Source organism: Trypanosoma cruzi, genomic scaffold (genome assembly GCF_000209065.1).
Source record: "Trypanosoma cruzi strain CL Brener 1047053517051 genomic scaffold, whole genome shotgun sequence".
In the NCBI taxonomy this organism is placed as follows: Eukaryota; Euglenozoa; class Kinetoplastea; order Trypanosomatida; family Trypanosomatidae; genus Trypanosoma; species Trypanosoma cruzi.
The window spans coordinates 17,797-36,817 of NW_001849392.1; the positions used below are offsets into that span (position 1 = coordinate 17,797).

The following is a 19,021-nucleotide window of genomic DNA, read 5'->3' on the forward strand; positions in this document are numbered from 1 at the left end:
TCTCCTTGCTCTCCCATGCCGTCAAAGGTTGGCTTTACAGTGTAAGGCAAGTTCATTTTTTGCGATGCTGGCGGTGATGGTGATGCGCCCTTTCTTGTGTGCCCTGCTGTTTTTGCGCTCTGCTGCTGCTTTCCTAATTCCGCGTGTGCGGCGGATGATACAGCTGCTAATACCACTGAGGATGTCAATGCTTCGGCGATACCGACTAATATGAAAGAAGCTTTTGACTGGGCATTCAAGGCGATGTTTAAGGCGCGGGAGGAGGTGGATGAGGCCAGCCAGCATTGTGTGCAAGCTAAACTAAGTGCGGCGAAGGCAGCTGGGCTTGAGAGAGAAGCAGAGATGGCTTTAAAAAAGCTTGGCGCGGAGGCTATGACACTGAGCAAGGCATTACGAGATGCGAGGGGAGCCAACAATGAAGCTAAGGCTGCCGTGACCGAATGCGAGGCTGCAGAGGAGGCCGCACAACAAGCAGAGATTGCGACGCTCGATGCCGCATACGAGGTGCTGAACCAAGTTAAGGCCGATAAGAAGGATAAGAATTCCAAAACAGAGGGTCTATTGGACAAGGCGGCAGAGCATACTGCAATTGCCGTAAAGAAGGCAAGGGAGGCGGAGGCGGAGTCTGAGAAGGCGGCAGCGGCGGCGCGGAAAACCCTGGAAGCAGCAGAGAAGGCAGCAGCGGCGCGGACTTTGGCACAAGACGTTGCCGCAACGGCCAGTGCGCTGCTGCGGCAGCGGGAGAGGGAGGAGGAGAGACGAAGAGCGAAGGACCGGGAGGCGGCGGAGGCCGCGAAAAAGGCTGCCGTTGCTGAGGTGATGAAGAAATTTGCTGCGAAGAAGGGGAATGACGCGGCGTCTGGCAGGAATTCCACAGCCACCCGCATTCAAAGGACGAGACCGCGGGTGGATGGCGGCGGCATTCCATTGCTTTTGCGTGCACCGCTTCTGATGCTTGCTGCCGTGGCATCCGTTTTCGGCTTCTTATTGTGCTAGGCGGCGTAACCGAGGCGATGACGTGCTGCCCAGCGCGGTGAGTCCATTTGTTCTAAGACCTTTTTTTTTTTTTACTTTTGTGGTTTTTTGGGGACTCTCTCTCTTATCAGCGTCTCTATTACAAGGGTGTTTTTTTTTTTTATTGTGGGAAGTGAGTGGGAATTATTGGCTCCCCTTTATCCGCTCTGCACGCCGAGGCGTACATCTTTTTCCGCAAGCCGTGCGAGATTCTTATCAATTTCATCTATTCTTAAATACATAAGAGTATGTATATGTATATGTATATCAAATAAACGCGAGTCATCTTTCCCCCCCCCCCCCCCCACTATTTGCTTGTTATTTAATTTTTTATCTTTTTGTTGTGCTGCCGTTGGCTTTTTTTTTTTTTTATCTGTGTGGGGTTGTGCGCTTATTTCCCGCAGATGTGTTGTTTCATAAATGAGTCTATGGCTTAAGGTGACAAATTTGCATTCTTCTAAAATACGTATGTATGTATGTATGTATGCTTTTTTTTTTTTTTTAAAATAAATAAATATATATCTTTTTGCTTGAGGTAAATGAAAGCCTTTGAAATTATGAGAAGATTCTTGTGCTTGAAAGTTGTCTGTGCGTTTGGTTGTGCTGATTTTGTTGTTGCTTTTGCCGTGTGTGTGTGTGTGTGTGTGTGTGTGTTCCTGTTTGCAGTACCTCTTGGCGGTGCCGAATGCTTTTTTCTTCTTTACGTTCTCTTTTTGTTGCAGAAGAAAATTGAATAGAAGAGAGGAGGGATTTGTGTTTTGTTTCTTTTCTTTGTGTTTGGGCCCAGTAAGGTGGGGGGCGAAATATTTATAGCTAGAGAGAGAGAGAGAGAGAGTGTGTGTGTGTGTGTGTGTGTGTATTTGGGCGGGCACGAGTGGAAAAGGGATAGAGGGGGCTTTCAAAGCGGTGGTGGTGGTGGTGGTGTGCGCTCTCATGACTGGAGTAGTGCCAGAGATTAAAGAGACGAATGCGGAGAGCGGTGGAACTGCGAGATTTCTTTTTTTTGGAATTGTCACTGTCATTGTCGCGCTTTTCATAGCCAGGTTTATTTCACGTTATGTTTTTGGAGCCATTGGCGTCTACTCGCGGCACCGTCACACATTGTTGTTGATTGGACTGTGCGGAAGTGGAAAGACGGCTCTTTTTGCACAGCTTGTTGCACAGAAATGTGTTTCTGCGCGGACGAGCATGCAGCCTAATCGTGCAGTCATGACCCGACGTCAACTCTCGAGTCACAAGGAGAAGGAGGAGGAGGAGTCATCATTTTCTGCGCCGTCGAGGTTTTCAAATGGGGCGAATGCGTCTCAGGTTGTTGTAGACTTTCCCGGTCACCGTCGTCTGCGTGATTCGCTTTTGTCCGCAGTTGAGGAGGCAATGAGCGTTGTCGTGGTGGTGGACGCCGTTACCATTCAAGATGATCGACAAGAAGGGGCTCAGGCGCTCGCGGAGCTCATCTTTTCCGTCTTTACCTCATCTGCGTTTTACGGTGTTCAACGTGTGCTGGTGGCATGCACCAAGCGGGACGAGTTGACGAGTTACTCCGCCAAGGCAGTGCGGAAGCTGCTTGAGGCGGAGATTACCCGCTTTGTTACGTCGCGTCGGGGTGATCTGCAGAGTCTTGACAGTATTCTTAACTCGGCTAGGGTCGTGGTGGGGCACAAAAAGAGTAAATTTGCTGGTGGCGGTGACAGCGGCAGAAGGGATGGCATTGCGCATCAGCTGTCGCTGGATGAATCCGGCAAGTTCACATTTGACAATTTTCCGGTTCCTGTACACTTTGCGGATGTCTCCTCTGTTGTGGATCCAGGGCGGCACCCATTCAACGTGGAGCCCGTCTGGGAATTTGTGGAGGGGCGCATGTGACATCCATCACACGTCTCTTTTTTTTTTTTTTTTTCCCTTCCATGCGAGGGGCGTATCACGGGGGGCGCCAAGTGGAAGGAGGAGGAAAAAAAAAAAGAAAACAAAAGGGTGAGTGACTCCAAAACAACAGCAACAATAATAAATTGCACATGAATTATACATATATATATATATATGTGCATTTAGGGCGTCATGTCTCTTTCACTTTTGTCATGGGCGGCAATTTTTCTCCTGTCACTTTTTCTTTTGTTATTGTTGTTTCCCCCCCCCCCCTTTCGGCCTATCGCGGGTTCAAAGCCTGCTGCAGACAGAGCCATTCAATTTTTTTTCTCTTTTTTTTTGTATGTGCATGTGAAGGGAACACAAGAGCCAAAGAAAAAACAAACAAACAAACAATAAATAAATAAATAAATAAAAAAAGGAGAAAAGGGAGAGGAGATTTTCTCTCCTTTTTTTTTTTAAATACTTTTTTTCTTTATTTTTTTTTTCTTGTTGTGTGCTTGCGTGCTTCTGTTTAGCCGGTTCTTTTCTCTCCTCCCTGCACGGGATGCAGAAGTCGTCGAGTCATGCGGAACAAAGAAAAGGCCCGCAGAGCTCTTTAATGCGTGCATCGGAACGTCACAGCACAGTCGTTAGTCGTCTCTCGCGATCGCGGCGCACAAGAACGGAGTCGCGTCATCGCTCCAACGAAGTCTGGCAGGAGCTTGAGTCGACAGTCCATGTTCTTGACAATGGGGTTGACCGGACGCCATTGCCGCTGCAGAAGCGACCAAACGCTAATGGTGTTCCCCGCGAGAGTCACCAAGGCATGAGTTCCATCAGTCTGTTGCTTCCACTGGAGAGTAGTTCCATTTTTCATTCTTCATTGCTGAACGCCAGCTCAATAGATGCGTTGAATGTTGCCTCGAACACAAGCCCGTACAGTCCATCACAGACTGGCTTTGTAACGGCCTCGTCCTCGCTGACAAGCGTCTCTGTCGACCGCCGCGCGTCCGTCTTTTCTTCCAGTACGTTGTCCGCCCCAGGTCAAACTGTGCAATACCAGGCTGGTTCCTTTCAATTGGAGGATGCCTTTTCTGCTCCGAAGAAACGCGTCCTAACACGGGAGGAAAGGCACATGTGGTTTGAGGATAAAACGACTGTTGTCCTTTGTGAGACTCCAACCATTATGCTTTACACACATCAAGATGAAATTGTACCCAATGAACGAAAGGAGGAGCTGCAGGAAGTGCAGGATCGCAATGCGGCGTATGCGGAGTTAGTGGAGGCAAAGCGCGTTGATGAAGGCACACGTTTTCAGGAGAAGGGCTCCTGGACCTTTATTGTGCCCAAGAAGTCCATTCACTGCTCCATTTGCCCTCCGAAAAAGAAGGATGCAGGCGCATTGCAGGTGACGCCGTGGTTGTTGCGTGACCAGTTTACCGCTCTTCTGGCAGAAGATACAGATGTCATGAAGGACGAGGAAGAAGAAGTCGATGAGGAAGATGGCGAATTGGAAGAGACGGGGGAGGAGCAAGAAAAAGAGGTCCCATCGGAAACAACTGGTGAGCGAAGCAGCCTTTCAAATAATCGTTCTATGTTATCGTGGATGTTTGCCGATTCATTGCTCCCGACTTTACGTGTTATGGAGCGAGTTGTTGTCCAGAACACGATGGAGGAGGTGCAGTTGTCATACCGAGGAATCACGATGGACCCTGCGGCACGCCGTGTACCTCGAGCCTCCGAGAAGGAGGAAAACTCAAATTTGGAAGAGACGGAGATGGCAGTAGCGGCAGAGGTGCAGGAACCAAATGATGTGGCTCCCGCCGTGGCCGCCACGCCTTTGTTGAAGTCTGAACTTCCACCACTAAGGATTTCAGAAGATATTAAGGGTTTGTGGACCTTTCGATCGCCCCAAACAAGGGATCGCGCCGTTACTTGCATGGCGTGGAACTGCAAGGAAAATGATATTCTTGCCGTTGGCTACAGTGCAGTTCGAGGACAGGACGCACTAGGCGTGGAACCTGCAAACACATTCCAGGGAGGCATTGTGTGCTGTTGGTCGTTAAAGAACCCCCTCGCACCAGAGCGCGTCATTCAGCTGAACACAGAGGCGGGAGTATCGTCGGTAGCGTTTTCGTATGAGCACCCAAGTCTTCTTGCTGTCGGTAACATGGAGGGTGGGATTCTTATTTATGACATCCAAAAAGACTCAAATGTCCCTGCCATCAAGACAACTTTGACGAGTGGGCAGCACACTGGGGCGGTTTGGGAGATGAAGTGGGTGGCACGCGGTAAAGAGCGTGGGGAATTCCTCATGTCCATCTCCGGTGACGGACGTGTCGTCCAGTGGGCGGTTGGAAAAACAATCGAACGTGTGGCACCCGATCTCATGACGTTGAAGCGGCAAGGTGGCGCTGCCTGTGAGCCTGTCATTGCAGACAACGGCACTAATGGTGGTAAACGTAATGGAGATATGCAGCAGCGACGCAGGCGCGATGCACTTTTTTCCCGACAATGTGGCGGTATGTGTATGGACGTGTCTCCTGCAGATGGCACAGTATATGTTGTTGGCACAGAGGACGGCTCTGTTCATCAATGTAACAAGAGCCAAACAGAGAACTACGAGTTGGACTACGCGCCGCACTCGGAACTTGTCTACCGCGTGCGATGGTCTCCTTATAGCGATGAATACTTCCTCACTTGTTCGGCGGATTGGAGCTCGCGACTGTATCGTCTTGGGCAATCCACACAATTACTGAAGTTTGATAGTCCGAATCAAAATGCCGTGCAGGATATCGCGTGGTCCTACACGAACTCTACTGCCTTTGCCACCGTGACAGCCCAGGGAAACGTGGAGCTGTGGACCATCATGGACTCCATTCATCCCCGTTCCACTGTGCAGTTTTTGGATCAGCGCCGGCTTGCGTGTGTTCTCTTTGCGGAACAGGATGCCGCTGTGCTGGTGGTTGGGGACGAAAAGGGTGACGTGACCCTATTTCGCCTTCTTTCACCGTACTATAGCGGCATGAACATGTTAGCCGATGAACAGGAGCGTCAGCTCGAGGAGGCCATTCGCAAGGCAATCTCGTAATTGTGTCTGGATGAAATGAGCAACAGGAAACGGAAGCCCCAAAATACGAATGAAAAAAAAAAAGAAAAAAAAAAGAGGGTGCGGGAGGGGCCGAAGAGAAATGTCGAGGATGAATAAAAAGGAGGAAAAGGAAAGAGGAGTGCCTGTGCATTGCACGGCAACAGTGATGTGTCAACCTCACACCAAACAACCGCAACACAACAAAAAAAAAAAAAAAAAAGAAAAAAAGACTGTGAGAATCGAAACAAAAAAAAAAAAAAAAAGGAGGAGATTGAAGGCAATGAAGGTGGTGATGGGGGTGAGGGGAGTGTGGCCCTCGAGTGACGCTCTCAGTGTCACTGTCTGAGCCGGCTGGCACCGGTCTTCGCGATGTAAATGATAGAGACTGAGAAGCACAAATACACACAAATGAATGCGTGAGTGTCTGTGTGTGAACGAAAAAAAAGAAGAAGAAGAAGAGACATGAATAAAAAACGGGCTCTTCATAGGATAGTCTCCTTTCATGTAGACATGTTGTATGCGTACAATACCACTACACTAGCGGAATTTGCCTTTCTTTCTTTTTTTTTTTTTTTTTTTACTTTTTTTTTTTCTTATTATTTTTTGTTTGTGCGTTTGATCGCTCCGATGCTTCATCGGAGGGATTTAGAGTTTATTGGCTGTGCCTTTTTAGCTTGCAGTTCTGGGGAAGCCAACACGAGCCAATAACAACTTTCTACACCTGTTAGAAGGAGTTGAAGAAGCAGTATTAGCAGAGAGAGAGGGGGACAGGGGAAAGGGTGTGGGAAAAAAAAAAAAAAAAAAATAAGGGCGCTTTGTGTGCTGGTGACTGTTGATATTTGAGAGAGCAACAACAACAACAACAACGATAAAGAAAAGCAAAGGCAAGACAGCACGGAGCCATCTTATTTTTTTTTTTTTACGAGGGTTCTGAGACTTTGGCATGTCGACAAATCCGGAGGAACGTGAGGCGGAACCACAACCATCACCACATTCAGTTCCGCCACAACAGCAACTACAGGAAGAGGCAAATGTTGAAGAAATGACCGGCGTTGGCGCTGCTGATGCCGCCGTGGAAGAAGTCGCTTTTGTGCCGCCGCCGCCGCAACAAAAGGAGGAGCAGCAACAGGCAGAAGAACAACAACTGGAGGTGGCACCACAAGAGGAACAACGCGATGAAGAACGAGGTATGCAGGGAATTGTGGAAGTTGAAGGGAATATTGATACAAAATTGCGAACGTTATTAGGTGCTCATCCCACGCCGCATAGCCGCAAGGGGGGCAGCACCACAAAGGAAGGGGACGCGGAGTCTCTGAGTACTGCTACCGAAACCCGGTTCCAAATGTCCAAAACGCTTCCACCTTTAACGGCTTTGTCATTGCTTGAGAAGGGAATAGGATCTGATTTTCGAGCGCGGGATGCGTCAAACCGATCGTTTAAGATGGGGAGTTATGATTCTTCTACGGGAAACAGGTTTTACTCGGCCGGTAATTATGCGCCATTCCGCACCGTGAATAGTATGACACCCAATGAAGAATACATGGCGTTCCGAGCACGCAATGGTGTTTCTTCGTATTATAAAGGACCCATATTTGCTGTAGAGGATCTTTATGTGATGTGTGCAGAGTGCGGTGCTCCTGTTGACCCAGTTACTCGTGTTCCTGCCGGAAAGCTGTTTTTTCATCCACAGTGTATCAGTTGCAAGTTGTGTGGTCGCACCGATATTGCGGATGCTTACTTCAGGGCAATGGGCAACGGCGCAATATGCTCTGAGTGTGCTTCAAGGGGCTTTGCGTGGTGTGTGCCGCGAGAAGCTGCCGCGGCGCGTGGAATTGTTCCAGGTGCTGTTGTTGGCAAAATTGATGAGGCTGTTAGACTTTATGATCTTAAGAGGAACCTGCAACCGATTAATCACCCCACTCTGCCGGGAGCCATTCCGCCCACACTTGTGCTAGGTCGTCTTTTTGTCCATCGCGGGCAGAGCACAAGAAAGTACTCACTCATTCAGCGTCAACAGTACTACACGCAGAATGACAACAACATTATTTGTTTGCCGCCTGAGGGGTCGAGGGCATACTCGCGGGCGTCCAGTGCGAGTCGACACCGGTGGAAGAAGGATGAAATGCCCAAGTTGATGTAGGCAGCGCGATGCATGCAACGAGAATAAAAAACAAAAACAAAAAGGAGAAACAACAACAACAACAACAAAAACAAAGAAGGATAACAGGAAAATATTTTTCTTTATTTGCTCTGACGGAAAGAAGAGGGAATAATAAAAGCAACGGCAGCGGTAGGAACAACAGCAACGAGAAGAAGAAAAAGAAGAGAGAGAATATATATATTTAAGACACATCACCGATTACACTTTGGGGCGTGACATTCATCAGAAGGGGGGAAATAGTGCTGAGAGTGGGAGACACTCGTGAGGGGAGACAGGGGAACCCACGAAGTGGAGTGCCTTCATGTCTCCAGGACTCTCTTTTTTTTTTTTTTTGTTTGTGTGTGTTGCTGCTTCTCTTCTATTTATGTGTGTGTATGTTTGTATTTCCTTTCGCCCTTTTTTTGGGGAGGGAGGGAGGGAGGGAGGTCTTTTCTAAAGGACTTCTCCCAGCAGAATTATGTACATACCTTGCGGAGGCGTGGGAATTTTTTCCTTTTTTTTTTTCTTTCTCTATCTCTCTTTTTGTGTAATTGATTGATTGATTGATTTAATAAAAAAAAAAAAAATATTTTTTTTTTTTTTTTGTGAGTTCGCTGCGGATGTATTTATTTTCCCTTCCGTCGTTCTTGCATCTCTACGGGAGTTGTTTTCCTTTTTTTTTTTTTTTTTTTTCCCTCCGTTTTTCTCCAGTTCTCGTTATTTTGCATGTCTTATTTCTTCCTGTGGAGGGGACGGGGTTGTCTGTCCCTTTTGAACACCAACAAAAAAAAGAAAAAAAAAAACAATAATAAAAAAAAAAAAAATAAAGAATACGGGAAATTGTGATGGATGTTTTTCTTTTTTTTTTTTCCTGTTTTTATGTTTGCTTCTTCTTGATTTTGTTTATCATCATCACTAGCAAGGGAATTTTTGTCTTTGCCTCGTTACTGTTGGGGCGCCCCTTTGCGCACGGATGAATGGGATGAAGTATGACCGACAGCTGCGTTTGTGGAGCCTTGCAGGCCAGCGTTCACTGACGGAGGCGCATGTTGTGGTTTTGGGCGCCACGGCAACGGCGGCGGAGGTGCTGAAGAACTTGATTCTGCCGGGGATTGGCTTCTACACCATCGTGGACGATGCCCCCGTTGATGATGGGGCACTGGGGAATAATTTTTTTCTCTCCGTCGATGACTACATCTCACGCCGCCCACTCTCGGAGGCTTTGCTGCAGCATCTCAGTGCATTAAATCCGCAGTCAAATGGAATGGCTTGTGTGGAGTCATGTGTCTCGTGGGTGGAGAACTTCTTGTCGACTGGCATGCAAGCGCGTGGCACGGTCAGCTTGACCAGCAATGGCCGCCGCCCTCTCTTATTTTGGTGACACCACGACTACCTGCCTTTTTGCTTCGTCGTCTTTCAGTCTGCCTGAAGGTTCAGAATGCACCGCCGCTCTTGTACGTGCAAACGCTGGGTCTAATGGGCCTCATTCACGTGCAGGAGAAGGAGCGGCTCATTATTCATGCAGAGCCAAAGAGTGAAACATGTGTGGAGGACCTTCGTATTTTCAACCCTTTTCCTGAACTGAAGGATTGGTTTGACGCGCATGATCCAGAGGATGACTCACTCTTTAGCGACGATATCGAGTTGCATAGTCATATTCCATGGATTGCAATTCTCTATCACGCTCTTCAACGCCTTCGACGGGAGCGTGGCACACCACGGCTTGTGCCACGCACCAAGGCAGACTATGATGCCGTAAGAAGGGTCGTCGGCGCATTTATTCGTAGGCCGCACCCGCCTCAAGAGGGTTTTATGGAGGCTATGGAGAAATGTTGTGTGGTTCTTAACCGTCCGTCTCTGTTGCCTATTAAAGTGCAGGACATTTTGCAGGACCCTCGTAGTGATGCACCGTGTCTTAATGGACAATTGGTTAATGATCACAGACCACTTTACTGGCTGGTGCTGCATGGAATCAAGCGATTCATGGAAGAAAATGATGGAGTGCCACCATTCTGCGGATATGTACCGGACTTCACCACCACAACACAGTGGTACGGTGAGCTGCGTGCCATTTACGACAAAAAATTGCGAGACGATTGCAAATTGGTGTACGACTACGCGATGGAAGCTATTGCTGGCTGCAGTCACGACAGCAGTGCATCCGTAGTGGATGCGAACGAAATCTCTGACCTGACGCGGGCTTTGGTTCAGAATATATGGACATTACAACTCGTGCGATTTGGCCCTGATCTCGATGAGACGGCCACGGACGCACCACTGCGATGGCAGCGTGTTTGTCACTATTTTGACGAATGCGAGAGTGAGGAGGAGCGGTTCACTGTGGAATTATACATGGCTCTTTTAGCTGCGCACCGATTTGAGGAGCAGTTTGGGCGATCACCGGGGCAAGTGCTTCATCCCAGCGCAGAGCCGGATGCAGCGTGGGTAGATGACTCGAAGGAGTTGTTGCGGATAATTGAGGAGGCATGGCAAGGATACCGCTGCGGCATGGAACTCACGGCAAAGGCATGCATGGAAGTGGCTCGGTTTGGTGGTGGCGAACCAGCTGCCACGGCGTGTATCGTTGGGGCGGCGGCGGCGCAGGAGTGCATAAAACTTGTGCAGCATCGTCGTGTTCCCATTCAGCGGCCGTTGATATTTGACGGGTACCGATGCTGTTTTTGGCTTGCCCCACCACCACGGGAGGAGGTTGAGGGCGTGGTGCCCACATGATGGTGGCAGCATGGGCGACCAGCTTTCTCTTCCTCGGAACGGTGACTGTGAGGATGCCCCCTCTCCTGCTAAAAAAAAAAAAAAAGAGGAAAGAAAAAGAATGTGTTGCTTTACACCCTGCTCTTTTATGGCCTTTTTCTTTTTTATTATTTTTTTCTTTATTACTATTATTATATTTATTTATTGTTCCATTCTGTGGATGCAAGCATGCACACCACTCCCAGCGTGTGCAATTTATAAACAAATAAAAGAAGTTGGTAGTGGGCACCTTAGAGACTCAAGAAGCTGATCGAGTAAAAAAAAAAAGAAGGAGGAGGACGAAATGTCGCATCGAGTGGCGCGTCCGCTTCGGCTGCTGCAGTCTTCTTGGAGCCTTGGGGTTGAGCGTGAAGGTGGCCACACGGTGCCGACCATTGCCGTGTACAAACCTTCTGGCCTCCCGTACTTTGCCACGTCACAGGTGGCCGCGTGCAGCAGCGGACGACATTTGTTTTCTGCCTCGCCACGGGACACTCCGGCAGTAGAACCAACGGATGTGAGTGACTCTCTGCTCGGTCGGATGACTGACCTCCTGCCTCCCGGAAGCGGCATACCGCGTGTAGCTTTACCACTCATTCACCCAGCGTTATCGCGTTATGCCACGGCGTCGCAATTGAATGCGTTGACGGCACAGCGAAAGGGAACTTCACTTATTGCCTGTTCACCTCATGAGTTTATGTTCCTTCGCAACTGCCATCGGCTGCATCTTGTACGGTCTGTTTACCGTGTGCTCTGTCGCCTTCCTCCGTGCGTGTCTGTTCGAGTACGACGTGCCTTACGTGAAAGGAATGCAGCCGGGCGAACCACAGAGAGTGCCTTTAAAAATCCTTACGTCCAAGAGTTTCTCCAGCGCTCCAGTAGCATCTCGGGTGTGGCGGGGAGTATCTCTATTGTAAGCGAAGTGGATGGGAGTTTGCCTCCGTGCGCATATCCTTATCCTTTGCTACAGGGAGGATTTATTAGTCTCAAGGAGCGGTGTTTGTTGCCTCACGGCACCGTCTCTGGGTATCTCAGTGGGTATCAACTTCCACCTGGTGTGCAGAGAATCCTGAAGAAGCAGCAGAGGCTCAAGGAACTTTTTCTGCCACCTACGGTAATGAAATCTTTTTCGTCATCATCATCATCATCACGACTGGCGATGGATGCCGTTGCGGAGGATAATAACGCAGGAGGGTGTACAATATGCCGAGGCAAAATGACCGGCCAGGAAGACGTTACTCCTCATCCATGGATCGGGCCTGAGTGCCGAATGCGTGTTGCACTGGATGTGAGGGTGACGCCAGACAGGGAAGCGGTTAATGAGATAAATGTTGATTGCAGCGACGTGGACCGTGCATTGACCCCGCACCCGGACGGGAACGAAGGTGCCCCACTCGACCAACCGCAGTGGGGAAGGCGAGGAAGCCGTCGTCTTACTGGGAAACCGTTCAGATTTGATTTTCGATTAGTCACCCTCAACGATGCCTGTGAATTGGCGTTGTATGAGGTCTCCACCAACAATGCATCGGACGAGGAGATCAAGGCAGCCTTCGCAGCCGCCAACTTTACGGTCATGAACGATTTTGTGAATGATATTGCGCTTGCGGAGGCCATGCAGACGGTCTCACAGGAAATACACACAGTGTCACGGGCGAAAATTGCAGATTTACCAATGGCCGCCCAACACATGTTGCGAGAGGGATCTCCGCTGGAATTGGTGGCCGAGCCACTCCTCAGCATCCCTACTGCATTATCCCCTGTGGGTGGAGCTATCGAACCACAGGCCGATTTGTTAAAGCACATGGAGCAGGTGTCAGAACGAAGCGGTCTGCGTGGTCATCGCTACCGTCTTCTCTTGGAGACGCTTGGAAACTTGAAGGATGAGAAGACATTCTTTCTTGTTGCCCAGTTAGTGTTCGGCAGTGGCTTGGAATGCACCGCGATTCACTTTCCAGATCCAAGGAACGAAGCCAACACGAGTGCCGTCCAACATCTTCTTCTTCGAATGGAGGGGAGTGAATTTTCAGAGGCATACTGTAACAATGTTGCAGAGCGTATGTCTTTTGTGAGCCGTGGGGCCGCTGTTGACTGCGAGACATACAACACGCTGCTCCAGAATGACAGCATGCGGTGCCTCCCACCGCAGCGTGAAGTGAATGTAGCATGGGGCGGTGGACATTCCACCATTGTGCGAAGGGAGGAGTGTGGCGAATTGGGATGTGCATACTGTGGGGCGCGTGGTCACGTCTGGAGTACATGCCCAGGGGGAGTTCCGTTAATATCCAATGAGGCAGGCTCTACTGTTGAAGGGGAGAAAAGTAAAAAGGGAATCACAAAAGACAATTCAGTGACGGAATCAGACAAGTCCAATTTGGAAAGAAAAGCCTTGGATGACATTTTGTTGACAACTGTGGATGATGTGACAGATGCTCTTGAAAATGCCACGAGAAAAACGGATGATGCAAACTTTATTTCAATCCCAAACACTGCCCCAACGCAGGATTTTAATCCACATGCTTGGCGCCGTCACAATCAACGGCCAGCTTTGCATCAACACCGCCTGCGTTGTGCGTACTGCAGTGGGAAGCATCACATTACGCAGTGTCCCAGGCTCTCTTGGAATGAGATGGGCGCCCAGGTAGGAGGTCAGTTGGACAAGGAACAGCTCCGTCATAACGCGGAGAAATTGTTCTGTATTAAATGTGGAAAATTTGGCCACCTGTACGACAGATGCCCAGCCGTACCGCAGGGACTTCACGCGGCGACACATTGCCCCATCTGTCTGCAGCCTCACCGTAAGATACACCATGAACCTTTACACTGCCCACGTCGCGTCACGCCCCCGCAGGACTACTTCCCAAGCGGAGTACCCGCAAGTTTCGCGCAAGTTAACAGGAGCAGGAAAAAGTCAACCCGTCACGGGGGCGGTGTACTTCTTTCGGACTCCTTTTTTTCACGTCCGTAGCGCGAAATAATACGAGATGAAATGGAGAAATAGAAGAAGAAGAATAAGGGTGCCTTCATTATTTGCTTTGACCGGAGGATGGGACTCTCTTTCTTTCACTCTCAGTAAATAATAGACTGACACACACAGAAACAAACAAACAAAAAAAATATGTACGAACTTTCATAGTAATGACATCTTTAAGCATTTTTGATGACATTCATGTCCTTTTCTTTTGTTGAATTGTGTTTTGCCGCCGTTGTTATTTATCTTCACCAACATATATATATATAAAGCCAAAGGTATACAAGTAACCCCCTAAAAAAATACCAAAAAAAAAAAAGGAAAAGGAAAAGGAAACAGGAGCTTTTGAGAGGCAGCAGCACTCGGCAGTGTTGCTGGTGGGCATAAACAAGGCGAGGTGTGCATTGTACCTTTACTGTTACGCACACAAAAAGTTAGTGCAGCATGTGGAGTAACTGGGGTGACGTCAAGAGGAAAATCAAGGACATTGCTGCCGAGATCACTCAGCCACTCGATGAGGAGTCGGAGGATGCCCATGAGAAGGAACAACCTTCCGGCGGGGGAAGAAGTAGGCCACTGCGGGAGGAGCCGCGTCCGATGTCGCATGCGGCACCGCACAGTTCTCGGCTCCTAACAGTGAAGAACGACTCGATTTACGACCATAGCGGCAGTTTATCGACGTCACGATTAGGGGGATACACCGCCCCACCGGTTCGTCAAGCAGCCCCATCGGATATTAGCACGACGCCACCATCACGTCTTAACAACTCCAGCGTACATGAGGAGAGTGTTGAGCGGAGTCGAATTTCTTCTACCGCAACTGTGGATAAGACGTTATCAACGCCTTGTAAAGAATCTGAAATGGGAACAGCGGCGGCAACAACATCCCCAGCAGGAACAAAAAACGGTGGCGAGGCGAAGCAAAACAAGGAGGAATATATTGAGAAATTGGAACAGCAGGTACGGCGATTGTCGGAGGCTAAATTTCAGATTGAACAACAGGTTTTTGCGTACCAGGAAAAAGTGAGGGAATCACATAAAAAGACCGTGGAGTATTATGAACAAAAAATGGCGACGCTTCAGCATGGAATAAGCTCGGAAAAGGCTCTAAAGGAAGAATTTGCAGAAAAACTTTCGCAGCGCGAAAAGGATTGTCAAGAACTTCAGAGTGAAGTTCAAGAACTGCGTGAACAGGTAAAGAAATTTGATGATGAGGCCACCATTATAAAAATATTGCATGATGAGATGAAAAAAACGTTAGCTGATCGGGAAGAGGAATGCTTGGAAAAGAGACGGCAGATCGAATCGTTGCAGGAGCTACACGATGCTTTATTGGAACGCGTTGAGCGTGAGAAACAAAATAAAGACAAAACTCCAATGGAGTCTGTCCCTATTGCTCATTCAGATGCTCATGTTAGCAGTCACGTTGCATCGGGATTGGTGGTGGGGGATTCGTCAGTGGCGGAACTCCGTCGGCGCGTTGAGGCGCTGGAAGAGGAAAAAGTTCTCATGTTGCGTGAGAAGGAGCAAATGACGGCGTTGCTACTAGAAGAGCGGCGCATCCACCGCGTCACAGTGAAGGAAAGAGAGCAGATATTGTCTCACGACCGGGAGCAGGCGCAGCGACTGGCGGCACTGGTTCAGCGACTTGAGAATGAGCGGCAGCAGGAGCGACAAAACGACAGGGAGGAGGAAGAGAAACGAGGGAAGATGTTGACGCAGCAGGAGGAGGCGGCGCCGGGGAATGGGATGGAAATGGAAAGGGCCGCCGCGAGGAATCGTGAGGAGCTGGAAAAGCTGACATCTTCTTTGGAGAAGGAAATTGTCGCGTTGCGGTCGCAGTTGGAGACGAACAAACATGAAGGTGAGGAGGCCGTCCACCGCGTGAAGGCGGCGCTAAGCGAAGAACACGCGCGTAACATGGCAGCGTTTGTGTCACAAGAGGAGCAAAGGACACGTGAAACGATTGAAAAACTCCAACGCGAATTGCAGGACGCCCAGCAGCACGGGATTGAATTAGAAAGACGACGGGAGAAGCTGTGGGAGGAAGTGCAGCAGCTTAAAGACCGCCTCAAGCAGGCGCACTCCGACGCAGAGACGCTCTCAAACAAGTTGATTGTAGCCGAAACACAAGTGGAGGAGCTGCAGTTTAGTTTGCAGGAGGCGCGGCATGCAACGGAGGGAAATGAGGCTTCCCTTGTCTGCGCTCTCACAGCCCGAAAGAAGGAGCTGGAGACGACAAGTGCGCGACAAAAGGAGCTTTTGCAGCAGCTGGAGCACACCATCACGGATTGCCTTGTGCGCACAGACACAGATTTGCCGCCGCCGCGTGAGGGCGTCGGGGCGTCTTTTTCGGATAAAGTCATTCTTCTTGTGAGTGAGTTTAACCGCCTCTTTAGTGAAAATCAAAAAGCAGCGCAGCTGCAGAAGGAGTGGGAACGAACCTATGAGCAGGCGCGAGGAGTGAATGGGACACTTTCTCAGCAGGTGAGCGAGGCCTGGAAAACCATTGGAGTCTTACGGGAGGACCTTTCCATCCGGGATCAGTCCTTTGCAAAGCTGAAACAACAACTTCAGGCGGAGTCGCAGCAGCGCCATGATGCACAACACACTCTGACGGTTATAACAAATGAACTCCATGGCCTCAAGGAGGAAAAAAGGGCATGGGAAACACGCATAGGTCTCTCCAGTGATGGAAAGGCAAATCATCAGGAACAGCTAAACGCGTTGGAGGCGGATGTTGAGACACTGCGAAGGAACCTGCTTGATCGGGAGGAGGAATTGTCGCAGGCGCAAAGTAGTTTGGAGACACTCCAGCAGGTGCTTGATACCTTCACACAGAACAAAACACGTGATGTGGAAGAGCGGACAGCCGACATGCAAATTGAGATTGATCAGCTGCGGACGCAATTGTTAGAGGCTGAGAAGCGACAACACCACCATCAGGCGGACATTGACGCACTGGCCGCAGGCCACATGCGAGAAATTGCGGCAAAGAATGCGGAAATTACTTCACTTCATCGAAAACACGCCGAAATTAGAAAGGCACTGGATGAGACGGCGCGGCAGTTAAATGGGACGACCATGATTGACAAACGCGTCATTAGTCACCTTACGGTGAATTTTATTCATGCATTTGTGGGTAAGCGACGTGAGGCAGATGAGATGCTGAAGGTTTTAAGTGGCCTGCTGAACTGGGACGAGGAGATGCAAGAAAAGGCGGGTCTGTTGCCCGGTCCTAGCAATCCAAAGCCCGGCCATCAGAGAAAAGGTGGTGGACTCATTGGAGGCCTTGTGAAAACTGTCTGGGGAGGTCCTGGCCGTGGAGCGAGACAGGAAGGTGGTGACAGTGGCACGTCGCCAAGTATTGCGGAGTTGTGGGTGGAGTTTTTAATGCGAGAAAGCGAGGCGGGAACAATTCAGGGGGATGCGGCGTCGGTGAATACCACTTCCAATGCTTCCACTCTGCAAATTGAGGATGTCATTGTTACGGAAGGAGATGGCAGTGGCGTTAAGTCACTCACGGTTTAAGATGGGGCCATGTGCATCTTGCGTGTTGTTTTAGATATTTGTGGAAGTTTTGTCTACTTTATAGTAGTGTGTGCGTAAGGGGGTTTTGTTTCCACCTCGGCGTTTTTTTTTTTTTTTTTACATGTTCTTTGTGGCATTTCATGGGGAGCGAACTTCATTAGACAGTTCATGGGAGGATCGCATGTTTTTTTTACGTGGATGCGATGAGGCACATTTGATTTGTCTGTCGCTTGGATGAGGAAAGGGAAAGGGGATGTATTCTGAAGACGTAAGAAGGACTGACGATATGTGTGCTTTTTTCTTTTTTTTTCTCTTTTTCCCTTTTTTTTTCCTGTTTATTGCTGCTGCCACTCATTTTTTTTTTGTTACCATTGTGGTGGCTTTGTGTTTATTTTTGTTCCTTCTCTCTAAAGTTGTTGTATTTATGTGTATGTGTGCGTGCATATATGCATGTGCAATCACCGCTCTTTTTTCATTTCCTTTTTTCCAGCGCGAATTTGTTGACATTTCACTGAAGTTCTTGTAAAATTTGCATCCATGCCACTGATTCCCTTCTCCATTTCTGCATAAACGTTGTGTTGGACAGGTGCATCTTTGGTTTGGGCACGCGTAGCCAAAAAAAAATTATTATTATTTTTTTTTCCCAACTTTTTACCCCCGCTTTCTTTCCCTCTGACTTTGTTATACCACAGAGAAGGATTGGGCGGTGCACAGAGGGAGGCGGTGGATTTAACATTTCTTGCAACATAAAAAAAAAAAAAAAAAAAAATAAAAATGAACGGGGGTGGAAGAGGCGGCAGGGAGATGTCCAACTGCGTGGAGTGTAGTATTGACGCGTACGATGACGAAGGAGGATTTACATCCACCACCATCCTTATCGAGACATGTCGCTCAGACGCTGGAAGCAGCAGGCGCAGCAGTAAGAAGAGTACGAGCACAATGCGTACTCGGCGGAGAAAAAAGATGCAGAAACAGCTGCAGCAGCAGCAGCAGCAGCAGATTTGGCTTACAGGAGAAGGGGAGGATTTTTTTCAACAGTCATCTTATCCCCCCACACGACATGCATCATCTAGCGGGCGGGCACGCTGCAGTGTGAAGACACCCTTTTCCTCTGGTACTGCAGGGGCACCGTACAATAAGAAGTTGCGCAAGAAGAACATGCAGCAGCAACAACAACAACGCCACCACTTTTCGTTTGGGTGTAAAACGGCTACAAATAATGGCGGGGAGACGAGCTCTTCTTCTTTTTTCATCTCTCCCACACACCGTGTAGTAGCAGAAGCAACAACGCCGTGGAATAACGCATACGGCACTTCTGCAGGGCGTTACCATTTCTTCGGTCAGGGCGGTCTTCCGACGAATGTTTCGCGTGGTACGACGCGTCGCAAACGTGACGACGACAATGACGATGACATGGACGATAAGTCATTTCCATCGAATTTGGGACGGCGGGATCGTGCAGCGTTTGGAGGAGGCAGTCGCCTGTTGGCACCACTCCGTTCGCCTTCCGTGTTGCCGCCATTAGAGCTTTTGCCGGCTAGCAGAGTTGAAATTAGCAGCGACTTGTTGGAGAGCTGTTTGTTGGATGCTTGTCTGGGTGATGACGATGATTCCTTGTTTTTTTTTGAGTAGATACATATATATATATCTACGGAGGTGATGGCGTACCGTTGAGCACATG

At 49.1% G+C, this 19,021-nt stretch overlaps 6 protein-coding genes and 2 pseudogenes across 6 annotated transcripts, besides 24 other annotated features; all 8 read left to right on the forward strand.

Annotated features, from left to right (window-relative positions):
• Positions 1–19,021: part of a sequence feature (heterozygous, Esmeraldo-like haplotype) that runs on past the window's edge.
• Tc00.1047053511109.10 lies at positions 65–997 on the forward strand (annotated as a pseudogene).
• Positions 1,262–1,282: a microsatellite.
• Positions 1,478–1,501: a microsatellite.
• Positions 1,503–1,536: a sequence feature (AT_rich).
• Positions 1,641–1,668: a microsatellite.
• Positions 1,830–1,849: a microsatellite.
• Positions 1,849–1,872: a microsatellite.
• Tc00.1047053511109.20 (hypothetical protein, conserved) lies at positions 1,948–2,877 on the forward strand (the record flags this gene model as incomplete). The annotated part of the gene is made up of 1 exon (XM_808084.1): positions 1,948–2,877. One exon carries the CDS (start codon positions 1,948–1,950, stop codon positions 2,875–2,877), a length of 930 nt encoding a protein of 309 aa, XP_813177.1.
• Positions 3,256–3,297: a microsatellite.
• Positions 3,317–3,371: a sequence feature (T-rich).
• Tc00.1047053511109.30 (dynein intermediate chain, putative) lies at positions 3,425–5,950 on the forward strand (the record flags this gene model as incomplete). The annotated part of the gene is made up of 1 exon (XM_808085.1): positions 3,425–5,950. The coding sequence occupies one exon, from the start codon at positions 3,425–3,427 to the stop codon at positions 5,948–5,950; it is 2,526 nt and encodes an 841-aa protein (XP_813178.1).
• Positions 6,153–6,213: a sequence feature (A-rich).
• Positions 6,503–6,559: a microsatellite.
• Positions 6,737–6,758: a sequence feature (AT_rich).
• Positions 6,894–8,090, forward strand: Tc00.1047053511109.40 (hypothetical protein, conserved; the record flags this gene model as incomplete). Its single annotated transcript, XM_808086.1, has 1 exon — positions 6,894–8,090. The coding sequence occupies one exon, from the start codon at positions 6,894–6,896 to the stop codon at positions 8,088–8,090; it is 1,197 nt and encodes a 398-aa protein (XP_813179.1).
• Positions 8,117–8,165: a sequence feature (A-rich).
• Positions 8,516–8,537: a microsatellite.
• Positions 8,597–8,635: a sequence feature (CT-rich).
• Positions 8,657–8,695: a sequence feature (AT_rich).
• Positions 8,758–8,783: a microsatellite.
• Positions 8,874–8,921: a microsatellite.
• Positions 8,941–8,995: a sequence feature (T-rich).
• Tc00.1047053511109.50 lies at positions 9,064–10,824 on the forward strand (annotated as a pseudogene).
• Positions 10,957–11,005: a sequence feature (T-rich).
• Positions 11,146–13,806, forward strand: Tc00.1047053511109.60 (hypothetical protein, conserved; the record flags this gene model as incomplete). Its single annotated transcript, XM_808087.1, has 1 exon — positions 11,146–13,806. The coding sequence occupies one exon, from the start codon at positions 11,146–11,148 to the stop codon at positions 13,804–13,806; it is 2,661 nt and encodes an 886-aa protein (XP_813180.1).
• On the forward strand, positions 14,254–17,340 carry Tc00.1047053511109.70 (hypothetical protein, conserved; the record flags this gene model as incomplete). Its single annotated transcript, XM_808088.1, has 1 exon — positions 14,254–17,340. One exon carries the CDS (start codon positions 14,254–14,256, stop codon positions 17,338–17,340), a length of 3,087 nt encoding a protein of 1,028 aa, XP_813181.1.
• Positions 17,635–17,670: a sequence feature (T-rich).
• Positions 17,956–17,982: a sequence feature (AT_rich).
• Positions 18,089–18,115: a microsatellite.
• Positions 18,115–18,972, forward strand: Tc00.1047053511109.80 (hypothetical protein, conserved; the record flags this gene model as incomplete). The annotated part of the gene is made up of 1 exon (XM_808089.1): positions 18,115–18,972. One exon carries the CDS (start codon positions 18,115–18,117, stop codon positions 18,970–18,972), a length of 858 nt encoding a protein of 285 aa, XP_813182.1.
• Positions 18,306–18,339: a microsatellite.